The 16188-nt window shown below is 33.3% G+C and overlaps 1 protein-coding gene across 1 annotated transcript; it reads left to right on the top strand.

Moving 5' to 3' along the window:
- The first annotated feature begins 2459 nt into the window (after nt 1-2459).
- LOC107863949 (linolenate hydroperoxide lyase, chloroplastic) lies at nt 2460-13639 on the top strand. The gene is given in 2 exon segments (NM_001324881.1): nt 2460-2922; nt 12466-13639. Coding segments are annotated over 2 exon segments (1443 nt in total). The 5' UTR covers nt 2460-2520; the 3' UTR covers nt 13507-13639.
- Nucleotides 13640-16188: the final 2549 nt, after the last annotated feature.

The following is a 16188-nucleotide window of genomic DNA, read 5'->3' on the forward strand; positions in this document are numbered from 1 at the left end:
CATATAAATACAAACATAAAAATAATTAACTAAAGTGAGGGTTATTTTTGTAAACAAACAATATATTTTTACAAACAATGCACTATATATTATTTTTAGTACCACAAATCAAATAACCACTAAAAAATAATACAAGCATAACTTACCCTGGCACAATTAATTTCAGCATAACTTATCCCAACATAACTAATTCCGGTATAACTTATTTTCAAACCAAACGAGCCGTTATTGTAATGCATTATCGCCAAAGTGTATGCCCATTTTGTTAGGGACCATTTAACTAAGTTATTAAAGCATCTAGTGTTGAATATCACTTTAAAAGTTAAAATCAATTATTAATGATATTTATATGTTTTTATTTTTAGTGTTAAAGTTGAATAACTTGTTTTGCGAAAAGTGATAATAAACACATTTTTAAGTGGCCAAGATGCCATCAAAGTTGTTTGTAAAAATGAATTACTCAATTTAGAAGAATCTTATATCTTGAGAAGAAAATGACAAAAAATGTCCCTTATTTTTGGTAATAGGCTTAAAATATTTCTTTAAATATTATCTGAGCATTTTGATTTTCAAAATTAGTCAAATATAATACTTTTGGTCTCTGTCATAATTATCGAACTCTAAATGTTAAACTTAATAAGAATTGAGAATTTCTTTGAAAACCATAAGCACCAAAAATTTCCATCAGAATTACTAAATTGCAATATAAAAAGTTAAACCAAACCCAAAAGAATGGACCAAAAAAAATATTTTTGTACCTTAAAACTTGCACTAAACTCTTAAAATAGATAAAAAGTAATATAAACTGTTATACTTTCAAATGTGAGTTTTTGTTAAATATTTTTTTTATTTTCATATTTTCGATAAATTTAACTATAAGTATTCGATAAATATCCGACGAAGATCAAAATTATTCACTTTTAACAAGTTTAAAAATAAAAATTGCTCGAGCAGTTCGTGAGAGACTATTTTAAACCTATAACAGATACTATTTTTGTCGTTTTCTCCAATCTTGGTATAAAAAGGGATGAAAGATTAAAATGAAACATAATGAGAGATATTAGGAATTTTGTTATGTGGAATGTCTTTTAAAAATTAAAAGGTTTTATTTTATTTTATTTTTTTATGAAATGTGTCATAACTCCTGGCTTTTACATTTTGTCCTAAGCTACGACAGGACCACCACTTCAATAATGTGAATATACATGCTTAAATTCAAATTTATAATTTCATATGTGAGTAAATGTACAATAATGTGAATATACATGCTTAAATTCAAACATATAATTCCATATGTGAGTAAATGTACAATAATGTGAATATACATGCCTAAATTCAAACGTATAATTTCATATGTGAGTATATGTAGAAAGACCAAATAAGAATGGGATGATGTGATAATTAACTTGAATAATCCAAATCATTTGATTTGCAGATAAATTTATCTCCAAATTATAATTCTGAGATTGTAACTTTAAAATTAATTTATTTATCTTCTAAAACATGATATAAATTTAATCATAAGGTATCTCATCATATCTCATCTTATCCATAAACCAAACGATCTCTAACAGCTCCATCAGTCCAAGTGTCTACATTTTACTAGTCATCATCACATTGAAGATATATCTCCTTACACCTGGTTACTATAGTACTTTCCTTGTTCTGGAGCTCACGTTTAAGATTTCAGCCTTTAAATTTAGATATTAAATTTATAATTTTTTAAATAAGATTAATTGTCTCCTTCTCAATCTGTACGACTTAATATTGTGGAACCTACTTATCCTTTTTTTCTAATTAAAAACTTAAGAGGGTGTTTGAGCTCATTTTTCTCCCTTTGTTAATGGATAAAGTTGAAAAAGTTTCTATTTTTCCTCTTTATAGTCATATTTACTTAGCACGTGAGACACAGTCTGTGTTTGGGACTCCAAAAAATATTTACGACAAAATGTTTTTAAATTTGTCCATATCGTTTGGTTGGTGAGAGCAAAATAAATCCACAAAATGACTTTACTTATGAAAATAAGAAAAATAAGTTGCACAAATAATATTTTAAATTTATTGTCTCATCCCCACCCATCCAAAACCCCCAACCCCTGACCATCCCAATCCTGCCACCCCCAAACCTCCACTCCCATCCCATCCCGCCTCCATAATGATTTGCTAGATAACATATAACTGCTCGTAAGATAATATTTTCTTGCTTAACCAAACACTAAAAAAAAAAAAAAAAAAAAGAGTAAAGACCTACTTATTTTCCAAGAAAACTAGCACTTTCTAGGAAATCATTTTCCATGGAAATTTTCTTTCCTACTAAATGCACGCATAGTAAAAAAAAAATCATTGCTATGATAGTTGTGATGTTGACATTAAAATATGACACACTATAGTTGTGATGTTGACATAAAAATATCACACACTTGCAAATATATAAACATGCTTATTCTAGCCTCCCTCTAGCAATCAACTGCACATATTCATAAAACAACAACTACACAAGAAAAATATCAACAAATTAAAATGATACCTATAATGAGCTCTGCTCCTCTATCAACTGCTACACCAATATCTCTCCCCGTACGTAAAATTCCAGGGAGCTACGGGTTTCCATTATTAGGGCCACTTTGGGATCGATTAGACTATAACTGGTTCCAAAAGCTCCCAGATTTCTTCAGCAAGAGAGTCGAAAAGTATAACAGCACGGTATTCAGAACGAATGTACCGCCTTGTTTTCCATTTTTTTTGGGTGTAAATCCAAATGTAGTGGCGGTACTGGATGTCAAGTCATTTGCACATCTATTTGATATGGAGATTGTTGAGAAAGCTAATGTGCTTGTTGGTGATTTCATGCCCAGTGTTGTTTATACTGGTGATATGCGTGTTTGTGCTTATCTTGATACTTCTGAACCTAAACATACTCAGGTATGTATGTATGTATGTATGTTTTTTTTTTCTTTTACCTCTCCTTGTTTGTTTTTTGCCTAATTATGCAATTTTAAGCCTCGTTTAGTCATGAAAACTGTTTGGAATAGAGTCGTTATATATTTAGAGTTCAACTTCGAGATTTTAGAAGATAGGTTAAAGATGGTTTGATAAGGGAAATATTTGGGAAAAGACCCTCTAATCTTTCTTTAAGAAAAAGGATCTTAGTTGATCCGGTGATTAAGGGATATGGGATTTAAATTGTAAGTACTAAACAATTATGCATAAATATTAATAACTTCTCAAATATATAAAAAAGATCCCACCCTTTTCTCCATGAGAGGAAGAAGGATAAGAGTTGGGAAGACAACATTGACTATTTAAACAACTCATTCTTTTGTTTATTGAAATAGTAATATGTGATTATTTAAGTAACTTGTGGTAGTTTAATATAAACTACATACAGTGAAAGAACTAGAGTTATTTTAATAGATTTTTTTTTTTTTTTTTTTTTGGGAGTTGAGATTGAAGAAGAAGTAATCCATTAGGTTAAATTCTAAGTTTAGGTTAAATGAGGCCAAACTTCATTAAACTCTTTATACTACAAGTATCCCTTTTTATGAAATAAAACTTGAATCCATTTAAAAGAGAAAAGGACTCCAAGTACGCATCTCTTTTAATTATTTTTTTTCAACACGTATCTCTTTTAATTAAATATCCCAAATAAGTAACCATATTGACATTTAATAAATTTAAGGGTGTAACTCATCTTTCAACAAAGTTAATGCAAAATAGAGGACACTAGAGATCTAATCTTGTCAAGACAAAAATGTCAGGTAATTCTTTTACTTTATTTAAATTTTGTGGATAAAGTTACTTGATATATGTTGGTCGGAGGTAATAAGCATTTGACGAAATAAATCAAATGCGCTCAAGTCAATTTACACACAATTATTATAAAAAAATAATAATTAATGCTTCAAACTACAATTGATCATACAATTTTAATTGATAATATATATTTATCGATACATATAATTTCAATATATTTACATAAAGTTTACGTCAGATAAAAATTCTTTTACATTGTAATTACGAAAAGAGAAAGAATTTGAAAAAGAAAAATTACTTTTGTGATTTGAAATGAACCTTTATTGATGAACAAGGAGGACCGTAGTATGTTGGCCCATATAGGTACAGCGACAGTTGGCGCTTCATGAATAGCCAATGCCAACTATTTATTTATGTATGTATATATTGGCTTCTTCCTTCATTTTCAATTTTAGAGCATCAGCTCTGTTTTGTCCTTTTTGTTATTTTTAATGTTTTCAGATATAAGAATGTATATTTAGGCACAATAATTTTAACACTAGTTTAAATTTAAAATAAGAACACTATGAAGTACAAAAACACTCTCAACACATGATCAAAGTGATGTTTTTAAGAAGTGTATTTTATTTTTTCTGAAATTAAAATGAAATAGAAATATAAAGCCAAGTTCCCCGACTTTACGGAATGTCATTAAGGAATAATTTTTCTCACTGTACCCGAGGTTTTGGAATCTTTCTCCCAGGATAAAATGACTATCAATCCAACTATAGTGGTACCTCAAATAATTGAATTCGTCGAACTCACTCAACGATTTGATTGATCACAAAGAATGTTTTGAAGACAAGAAGAGTTTTTATTTCAGAAAATTTTTTATGCCTAAACCTGTGGATAAATGCAGGTTTATATAGCCATCAAGTGCCCATTCCGAAATGTGGCAATGGTTCATCCGAAAAGGTGTATCCTTTTGAAGAGTCATGTCTGTTAATTCGAAATATTATATTTTTTTCTGAACAGACATAACGATTTGAACAGTCACACCTTTTCCAAAACAGTATGTCTTTTCCTCAAAGGTTGTGTCCCTCCATTTTCCATTCACACCAATTGAACCCAACAATCCCCTCATGAATGGAGAATGACTATTTTTTTTTCCAAAATTTTACGGACAAGTATGTGATCATCAAGCAAAGACTGATTGCATCTGGATAAGTGGGTTTTCCTTTGAACTTTCCGTAGTGAACATGCATCGGATGCACTCGGTCAATCGGTAGATTTGATATCATTGAACTGTCGAGCTTTAATGTACACCTAGACAACACATGTCACAGAATCAGCCTTTTACCATTTATGGTTTTCACGATTTTGTTCTTTTCAGCTATGAACACGTCTCATTTTCATGAGAGCTTAGAGAATAGGCCTTTACTAACATTCTCCTTGAAGCAGCTTTCACTTCGCCCTCACATAGGTGATTTCTAAACGTTTAATCCTATAGATTAAACTATTTGGTTAAATCTGCCAAATTTAGATAATCGTTAAAAAACCTTTCACATTAAGTCTTATCCTTGTTTCCTAAATATTATCTACATCATGAGAATGGGTTAGGTAATTGACAATATTGAACCTGTCAGACACAACTTTGTTTGATCTCCTTGAATCTAGCTCTTGGGATCTCCAGTCTGTTAGGTAGAGTTTTGTCTTAGGCCTTAAACCCATTCCCTTAGATGTCCTTTCCACTCCTTCTCTAGATATGCCTTTTGTAAGTGGATCCAACACATTATCCTTTGACTTCACATAGTCAATAGTGATAATTTCACTAGAGAGAAGTTCCTTAACGGTATTATGTCTTCGTCGTATATGACGAGATTTACCATTTACATCATGCTCCCTGCCCTACCTATTGCCGTTTGGTTATCACAGTGTATACATACTGGTGCCACTGGTTTGGGCCAATGAGAAATATCTTTCAAGAAATTTAGGAGCTATTCTGCTTCTTTACTGACTTTATCCAATGCGATAAATTCTGATTCCACTGTAGAGCGAGCAATACAAGTCTGTTTGGATGATTTCCAAGAGACTGATCCTCCACCGATAGTAAATACATATCCACTTGTGGATTTTACTTCTTTCAATCCAATGATCCAATTTGCATCACTATATCCTTCAAGTACCGCGGGATATTTATTATAATGCAAGGCATAGTCTTGAGTGTATTTTAGATACCCCAAAACTCTTTTCATTGCCATCCAATGAGTTTTGTTAGGATTACTCGTGTACCGACTCAATTTAATAATAACGCATGCTATGTCTGGTCGTGTACAGTTCATTATATACATTAAACATCCCAATACTTTTGCGTACTCCAATTGTTAGTCACTTTCACCTTCATTTTTTCGAAGTGCAAAGCTCACATCCAATGGAGTCTTGGCAATACCAAATTCCATATACTTGAATTCGTTAAGTACATTTTTGATATAATGAGACTGTGACAATGTCAACCCTTGTGGAGTTCTATGGATTCTTATTCCTAAAATCACATCCGCAACTCCAAGATTTTTCATATCGAACTTGCTCTCGAGCATTCATTTCGTTGCATTTATGTCTGAAATGTCTTTACTGATGATCAACATATCATCCACATATAAATACACAATGACTTGGTGATTTGGAGTGTCTTTAATATAAACAAATTTATTACATTCATTTATCTTGAATTCGTTTGTCAACATGATTTGGTCAAACTTTGCATGTCATTACTTAGGTGCTTATTTTAGTATATAAAGTGACTTAACAAGTTTACACACCTTATTTTCTTTTTCTAGAACCACAAAACCCTCAGGCTGTTCCATGCAAATTTTTTCCTCTAATTCTCCATTTAGGAATGCAGTTTTCATATACATTTGATGGATTTCAAGACCATATACCGTTGCCAAGGCAATTAACATTTGAATCGACATTATCCTTATTATTGGCGAGTATGTATCAAAGTAATCAAGACTTTCTTTTTGTTTGAAGTCTTTTACTACAAGTCTTGCCTTGTATTTGTCAATAGTACCATCCACTTTTATTTTTTCCTTTTGAAGATCCATTTAGAACCTAAAGGTTTATTTCCTGGAGGAAGATCAATTAATTCCCATGCATGGTTGCTTAAGATTGAATCAATCTAACTATTGACTGTCTCTTTTCAAAAGGATGAGTCTGATGACGACATCACCTCTTTAAATGTTTGAGGCTCATTTTCTAAGTGAAAAGTGAAATGTTACAAAATCCGATCCAAACCAAGTTGACGTTCTTTGACGTGTACTACGTCTTGGATTTTCTTCATTATGTACATTCTCACTTGTCTCATATCGAGGTCGTTTAGATCCTCCACTAGACTGTTCATGTCCAGTTTTATACGGATAAATGTTTTCAAAGAATTCAACATTATCTGATTCAATTATCGTATTTTCATTAATATTCAAATGTTTGAACTTATGAACCAAAAACCGACATGCTTTACTACTTTTAGCATATCCTATGAACATGCAATCCACCGTCTTAGGTCCTATCTTAATCCTTTTGGGCATCGAAACTTAAACCTTTGCTAGACATCTTCACACTTAAAATATTTCAAGTTGGGTTTCACTCCTTTTCATTTTTCATAAGAAATTGATTGTTTCTTACCATGGAGAACTCTGTTGAGTATACGATTGGCTGTAAGGATAGCCTCCCCCCACAAGTTTTGCAGTAAACCGAAACTTATAAGTAAGACATTCGTCATTTCCTTCAAAGTTTGGTTTTTCCTTTCCACTATTCCATTATATTGAGGTGAATACGGTGCCGTAGTTTGATGAAAAATTTCATTCTCTACACATATTTCGGCGAAGGGAGATTCATATTTTTCACCCCTATCACTTCTTATCATTTTGATCTTTTTCTCTAACTGATTTTCAACTTCAGTTTTGTATTATCTAAACGCATCTATTGCTTCATCCTTACTACTTAGCACGTAGACATAACAATATCTAGTGCAAGCATCAATAAAAGTTATGAAATACTTTTTTTCACCACGTGATGGTGTTGACTTCATATCACAAATGTCAGTGTACATGTGTATTAAGTCTAAGGAATTGGAATTCCTTTCAACGGACTTATAAGGATGCTTTGCATACTTTAATTTCACACACGTTTGACACTTTGATTTATTGCACGCAAAGTTTGGCAAAACTTCTAAGTTAATCAGTTTTCGTAATGTTTTGTAATTAACATGGCCTAAACGTCCATGCCACAAATTGTAAGACTCAAGCAAGTAAGAAGAAATTGAACTTTTATTGATTTCAACATTTATTGCATTCATTTTGAATAGACCCTTAGTGAGGTAACCTTTTCCTACATACACTTCTCCTTTACTAAGTACAATTTTTCCAAAAATAAAAACACATTTGAATCTGTTCTTGTCTAGAAGTGAAACTGAAATCAAGTTCTTCCTCAACTCCGGAACATACAAGACATTGTTAAGTGTCAACACTTTGCCAGAAGTCATCTTCAAGCACACTTTTCTTGTTCCTTCCACTTTTGCAGTAGCGGAATTAGCCATGTAGATTATTTCTTCTACTAGAGTCGGAGCGAACGTCGAAACAACTCTTTGTTGGCACAAACATGGCGGGTGGCACCAGAATCCATCCACCATTCGTGAGGATTCCCCACCAAGTTGCATTCTGAAAGCATAGCACATAGATCATCATATTTTTTGTTGGACTCAATCATATTTGCTTGGTCCTTTTTCTTGCCTTTCTTAGGGGCACGACAATCCGTGGACTTGTGGCAAATCTTGCCACAATTGAAGCACTTTCCCTTGAATTTCTTCTTGGGTTGACTTCTTCCATGTTTGATTTTCTTTCTTTTCTTAGAATTGTTTTAATCATCTTCTACAATATGCGCTCCATTAATTGCAGAATTTCCTTTTGACCTTTTCTCGGCAGTCTTATTATCCTCTTCATACGCAGTCTGATAATAAGATCTTCGACAGTCATCTCCTTGCGTTTGTGCTTCAAGAAGTTTTTGAAGTCTTTCCACATAGGTGGTAGCTTCTCAATTATCGCTGCTACTTGAAATGCATCATTCACAATCAAACCTACAAAACAGTTTATGTGAGTACTAAAAACATTTTCAATTTGTTCAATAAAGGTATTTTTTAAAGATATACCTTCCGCTAGGAGATCATGGATGATTACTTACAATTCCTGCACTTGAGAGATAACCGATTTGCTATCTATCATTTTAAAGTTCAGGAACCTTGCAACGAAGAATTTCTTAATTTCCGCATCCTTTGTCTTGTATTTTCGTTCTAGTGCCCTCCACAATTTCTTCAATGTCTTAGTTCCACTGTAAACATTATAGAGGTCGTTTTGGAGACCACTCAAAATATAATTCCTGCAGAGGAAATCTGAGTGTTTCCAAGCCTTTTCAATTATGAAATGCTCTTTGTCCGAGGTTCCCTCGGGTACCTCAGGAGCATCCTCACTAGTGAACCTTTGAAGACATAGAGTGGTGAGGTAAAAGAATAACTTTTGCTGTCAACTTTTGAAGTCAATGCCTGCAAACTTTTTGGGCTTCTCTGCAGGTGTCATAGGTTGCGGAGCATTTGTTCGATTTGTCTTGGCAATGCTAGTTGCCGCCATAGTTGTAGCATCATGCATTTGACTGTCAGTCGTTTTCTTCTTGTTTCTAGTTTAACGATGAAGTTTATCTGACTTCCAATCGTCAACCGAATGATCTTTAACTTGTGATGAAGATTTTATTTCTTCAAATCACTAGTTAAGTTCAAGCGGAGTAGAAAACTTAAAAGCTTTAATCTCCAAAAATAAGCTATACGGATTTCGAAAAAAAAAAAACCTTTAGTAAATAAAATTTCACCAAAAAAAACAATTTTTTTTTCTTTTTCAAGGTTATTCCTTAAGATTGTTATTCTTCGATGTTTTCGGGTATAAGAATCTATATTTAGGCATAACTTCAATACTAGTTCAAGTTCAAAACAAAAACACTATGAAGTACAAAAACACCCTCAACACATGATCAAAGTGATCTTTCTAAGAAGTGTGTTTTATTTTTTCAGAAATTAAGATGAAACAGAAATATAAAGCCAAGTCCCCCAACTTCACGAAGTGTCCTTAAGGAATAATTTTCCTCACTGTACCCGAGGTTTTGGAATCTTTCTCCCAGGATGAAATGACTTTCAATCCAACTATAGTGGTACCTCAAATAATTGGATTCGTCGAACTCACTCAACGATTTGATTGATCACAAAGAATGTTTTGAAGACAAGAAAAGTTTTTATTTCAGAAAATTTTTCATGCCTAAACCTATGGATAAATGCAGGTTCATCCGAAAAGGTGTATCCTTTGAAAGAGTCATGTTTGTTCATTCGAAATATTGTGTCTGTTGCTGAACAGACACAATTATCTGAACAGCCACACCTTTTCCAAAACAGTATATCTTTTCTTCAAAGATTGTATCCCTCCATTTTTCATTCACACCTATTGAACCCAACATTTTTTTCTTTTTATTAGTGGCTAAGAGGGATGCAATCTAATCACATGTTATAGTAATTGAAATAACCAATCAAACAAATATCTTGGTCAATGTTAAAATTAATTTATGAAAATATGATCCGTTAAAATCTTTTAAGTTTGTGTGGATTAAATGATTTGTCCGTTTATTAGTTCAGCTAATTATAGTTCAATTTACTTTCACTCATCTATAAGTTGGATTGATATATAAATCAAATTGACTTGTAAAGATCTTGTTAAAATATTTTTAGAAAAATCCTTTTTTTTATTTGATATAATTTTATATAACCATAATGAAAAAAAACATTATCAAATAAAAAAAAAAAACTAAAATTTTATAAGAATTAAGCGGGTTGAAATATGACCCTTTTGTAGCTCATTTTATTTCAAATTACTTTGAACTTACTTATTTATTAACTCAATCCACTTTGATCCTTTCACAAATCCAATCAAAGCTACCTAATCTTGAGAAGCTTTTAAGTCGAGGACAATAAAAAATTTCAAATTGTTCAATCTAAATTCAAAGTTTGGAGTTAGGTAAATTCTTTTTTTTTTATTCTACGAGTCACAATTTGATGCTTCAATTAGTTGGATTCTTGTCTTGCGTTAAATCTATCAAAAGGAAGGAACATTCTCTGTCGAGATTTTTCTATTCTCGATGCTCCTGTCAAGACTAGAATTCAAATTCCAAATCTTCGATTATAATAAATAATTGTTATTCATTCTATCACAACATTTGATGATTTTAAGTTGGATAGTGCCTCATTATCATAAAGAAATCACTTTCATCTTACTAGTTATTAATTACGTGATCTTATGGTAATTATATATCAAGGACCACAATATCATGTGCATATCGTCCTAAAGCTACTATTGGGCCAACTCTCTAATTTGTTTTGTGATCTATCTTATATATCCTCACATTATTGGGGGAGTAGATAACATGTGAATTGACATTTCAGTGAAACAGCAAAGTCTTAGCATCCACATTCAACACATGGTCTATTAATGTGAAAATATCTCCTTTAGGCGTAGATTTTTTTTTATTTATCAGAAATGATTTATGTTTCAAAAAAACAAAACAGCTCGACTGTTCATGATTTGTCTTGTGTGGCCGGCTAATTGCCTTGATATGACAACATTTGTCCTTTGTATATTGTACCATTCGGTTTATGGGGGTGTCGGTAGGAGGGAAAATGTTTTTAAGAAAAATAATCGATCTATTTATTTATTTTTGTGGATGGCATATAAGTAAAAAATATAATTTTAAAAATATTTATTTATAATTTAGATAAATGTTATAAAATGTAAGGGTGGGGTCAGGCGTGTGACTGGCGGGGATAGAGGGCTGAGAGGATGAGGTAAATATGAGGTGTGTTGGAGGGTGGGGAAGACAATATCACTTGTTTAATTTATCTTTTTTCTACTTCCACTAATAAAGTTATTTTTTTTTTAATTTTAAAGGAACTTTTTTTCTTTGAAAAAAATCTTTCGAAAATTTTAACCAACCAAATATGGACGTTACTCCCTAACCAAAACATCTTCTGTGTAAAATGTCGCTGTGCGCTTTACACCTTGAATTGTTTACCCAATATGTCTAAAAATATCGTGTTTTAAGTTTTATTTTATTCATTTAACAGTTATTACTTATATATACAATAAGAGTATGTTTTCCCATAATATATAATTTGGTGATTTAGAACAAAAGTATGCAAGCATTAATTATTGCTAGTTAAACAATTTTATTACTTCTATTTCTTTGAATTTTATACGACTGTAAATTATCTTCTACAACGTCACAGTTTAATGTATTTAACATGCTAATTTTATTATTAAAAATTAAATATTTCTGCACCTTATGCCCAAGCATCGAGTTAAATTGTTGTTTTTGTGTAACTTATATTGATTATGTCATCGCATATTCGGACTGTAAAATCAGTCACCAAGTCAACCTCGACTCATGTCAATATAGACTTTGCACATCACACCCCTGCCGGATGGCAAGATAATTCGCGCACTTGACTGCCTTGGCGATAAACAATATGCTAGCAAGTTGATTAGTTACTCATTTGTTCTAACTCTTCCTCTTACTTTGTTTTATAGAAAATGAACTGAAAAATTCTTCTACAATTTTTTTTTTGTTTTTTGGTATAATTTTAATTTGCAGATTAAGAACTTTTCATTGGACATCCTAAAAAGAAGTTCAAAGACATGGGTGCCTACACTAGTTAAAGAACTTGATACACTGTTCGGAACTTTTGAATCAGATCTTTCAAAATCCAAATCAGCTTCTCTTCTCCCTGCATTGCAAAAATTCCTCTTCAACTTCTTCTCCTTAACTTTCCTCGGGGCCGATCCATCAGCCTCACCGGAGATAGCCAACTCTGGCTTCGCCTATCTTGATGCATGGCTAGCTATTCAACTAGCACCTACTGTTAGCATTGGTGTTCTTCAACCCCTTGAAGAAATCTTCGTCCACTCTTTTTCATACCCCTATTTTCTTGTCCGTGGAGGTTACGAAAAACTCATTAAGTTTGTGAAAAGTGAAGCTAAGGAAGTGTTAACGAGGGCACAAACAGACTTTCAGCTAACTGAACAAGAAGCCATTCATAACCTTTTGTTCATTCTTGGATTCAATGCTTTTGGTGGTTTCACCATTTTCTTGCCAACCCTTCTGGGAAACCTTGGAGACGAGAAAAATGCTGAGATGCAAGAGAAACTGAGAAAAGAAGTGAGGGAAAAAGTTGGGACAAATCAAGAAAACTTGAGTTTTGAGAGTGTAAAAGAAATGGAACTGGTTCAGTCTTTTGTTTATGAATCACTTAGGCTAAGCCCACCAGTGCCAAGTCAATATGCAAGAGCAAGGAAAGACTTCATGCTCAGTTCACATGATTCAGTTTACGAAATCAAGAAAGGTGAACTTCTTTGTGGTTACCAGCCATTAGTGATGAAAGATCCAAAGGTGTTTGATGAACCTGAAAAGTTTATGTTGGAGAGGTTTACAAAGGAGAAAGGGAAAGAATTGCTGAATTATTTGTTTTGGTCTAATGGTCCACAGACTGGGAGACCTACTGAATCAAACAAGCAATGTGCTGCTAAGGATGCGGTTACTCTTACTGCTTCTTTGATTGTGGCTTACATTTTCCAAAAGTATGATTCTGTGAGTTTCTCATCTGGTTCACTCACATCTGTGAAAAAAGCCTGCTGAGTATTATGTACTATGGTAGGTACTAAAGGTTGCTAAACATGTTGAAATTAAGTCATCAGTGGCTTTTCTCTCCACCTATTGTGATATGTAACATTATTTCATGAATAAAAGTTCAAGAAGAGTGCTTATTTTCTGTTCTGACATGATTATTGTTTTATCCCCTTGTGCAAAGAAAGTTGGAACATGCATATGTAAAATATATGTATTCAGCATTACACTTCATTACGTTGTTACATCAAAATATATATATATATATATATATATATATATATATATACATGAGTGTCTTGAAGAATAAGACTCCAAAGTCATTACTGCTAAGGACTCTTAACTTAAAACAACTGCACGACTCATTCAAGTAAAGTTCTAGTAATAAACAACTATATACAAATAGACGTTCACTCGAACACCTACTTTACATTATCCTTACACACACCCTCAAGTTGAGTAGGAACTGGAACAACTGTCAACTTGCACTTCAATTCCAGATATCGGACCTTGGACAGAGGCTTGGTAAGAGCATCGGCCACTTGACCATGAGAACTCACATATCTAACTGATAAGCTCTTCGCACGAACCCTGTCACGAAAAAAATTAAAATCGATTTCCATATGTTTCACCCGAGAATGAAAAATAGGATTAGTAATTAAGTAGGTGACACTAAGATTATCATACCAAAGAACGGGAAGGGAGGTGGTAAAGCATCCAATCTCTCAAAGGAGTAGTTCGATCCATGTCATCTCAGAGGTAGCAACAGCTAATGCACGATATTCTGCCTCTGTGCTCGACCGGGATACGACTTTTTGCTTTCAAGGAGCCCATGAAATCAAATGGGAACTAAGAAAAATAGTGAATCCAGTGGTAGACTTGCTATCATCAATATAAGCTCCCCAATCTGAATCACTGTAACCATGAAGTAAGGTGGAGGACCTGCGAGAAAAAAATAATCCATGAGAGGCACTAGCCTTAACATAATGGAAAATGTGTTTGACGGCAACCCAATGAGAAACCATAGGACAATGCAGAAATTGTGATACTTTATTTACTGCATACGCGATATCGGGTCTAGTAAATGTCAAATATTGTAGAGCTGCTACAGTACTCCTATATAGAGTTTGATCATGAAATGGAAAACCACCAGTGTTGGAGAGCTTGGATGAGGGTGAAGTTGGTATAGGTACAGGACCACACGACCCCATTTGCACACGGTTAAGGAGGTTCGTGACATACTTACCTTGGGATAAATGCAATCCTTCATGTGTCCAGGTGGCTTGATTGCCCAAGAAATAAGATAATTTTCTCAAGTCTCTAACAACAGAGTGAGTTTGCAATTGGGTAATAAGAGTTGCAATACGAACAAATTAGAACCCACAACTAAAATATCATCAACATAGATTAAACAGAACAACTGTTTGGCGGTATTTGGCAGTTTTGGATCCCATAAAGCCTAGAAAAAGAAGCACATCAGCTAAACACTTATTCCACATATGCGGAGCTTGTTTGAGGCCATAGAGAGATCGTTCAAGTAAACAAACATGATCTGGATAAGTAGGATCAACAAACCCAGGAGGTTGAGACATATATACAATCTCATCTAATTTTCCACGAAAAATGCATTGGATATATCTAGCTGTGTGATATTCCACTGATGAGACACTGCCAAGGATAACAACCATATGGTAGCCGGCTTAACCACTGGACTAAACGTATCAATAAAATCGAGGCCCGCTCTTTGATGATATCCTTTAACTACGAGCCTTGCTTTATAATGATCTAGTGAACCATCCAACTTTAACTTCGTCTTGAACACCCATTTACAACCAATTATAATTTGAGACGGAGATGGTGAAATGAGTTCCCAAGTACTATTTTGAACAAGTGCATTATATTCCTCAAACATGGCACGACACTAAAGAACATCCTTTATAGCCCGTGAATGACAAATAGATTCCGCTATTGCCGATGTTGGTAACACAGAAGACATCGAGAATGGTTTCTTTGGTTTCAATGAGCCTGTTTGTGACCATGTGATCACCATCTTTTGTGAAGGAGGGGCTACTGGATAGAGTGCTGTACCAATAGTTGAAGCGTTTCTTGTAGTAGTAAAATGACTCGCATTAGAGGATGGGGTATTTTCTTGAACTACAGAAGCTGAACTCAAGTCTGGACCATCAGAAACTCCATGTTGTGATACGAATCGATTACGAACACACAAAAATCAGCCAACAACACAAGCCAAAGTCGAGAACAACAAGAACATAAGCAATGGCAACAATACCACTAAACTGAGAATAACAAGACAAGAAATAAACACAACAATGTAATAAAGTAAAGGGATAGATAAGATGACATAAGAAGTTACGGAGAATCAAGAACCAAACTGTGTATCGAATGATAAGGCCCTTAAACTTGCAAAATTAAACACCAATCTTCTTATAGTGACTGCTAAGGGAATCAACTCCACCTTACAACCACCGTTTCTAAGAAAATATCAATAATGACTTTTCCAAGCCCTACACTAAATGGCTATTCCAACCCCTACACTACACTCTCAAAGAGAGAATAAAACTTTTAATGTCTTTCAAATATCCATCATAAACTAAGGAGCAAATGACCTAATAAGGGACTAATTATAGTTTATTACAAATGAGAGATAAAATGACCAAAGCACCCTTAATTAGA

Source organism: Capsicum annuum, chromosome 7 (genome assembly GCF_002878395.1).
Source record: "Capsicum annuum cultivar UCD-10X-F1 chromosome 7, UCD10Xv1.1, whole genome shotgun sequence".
Classification (NCBI taxonomy): Eukaryota; Viridiplantae; Streptophyta; class Magnoliopsida; order Solanales; family Solanaceae; genus Capsicum; species Capsicum annuum.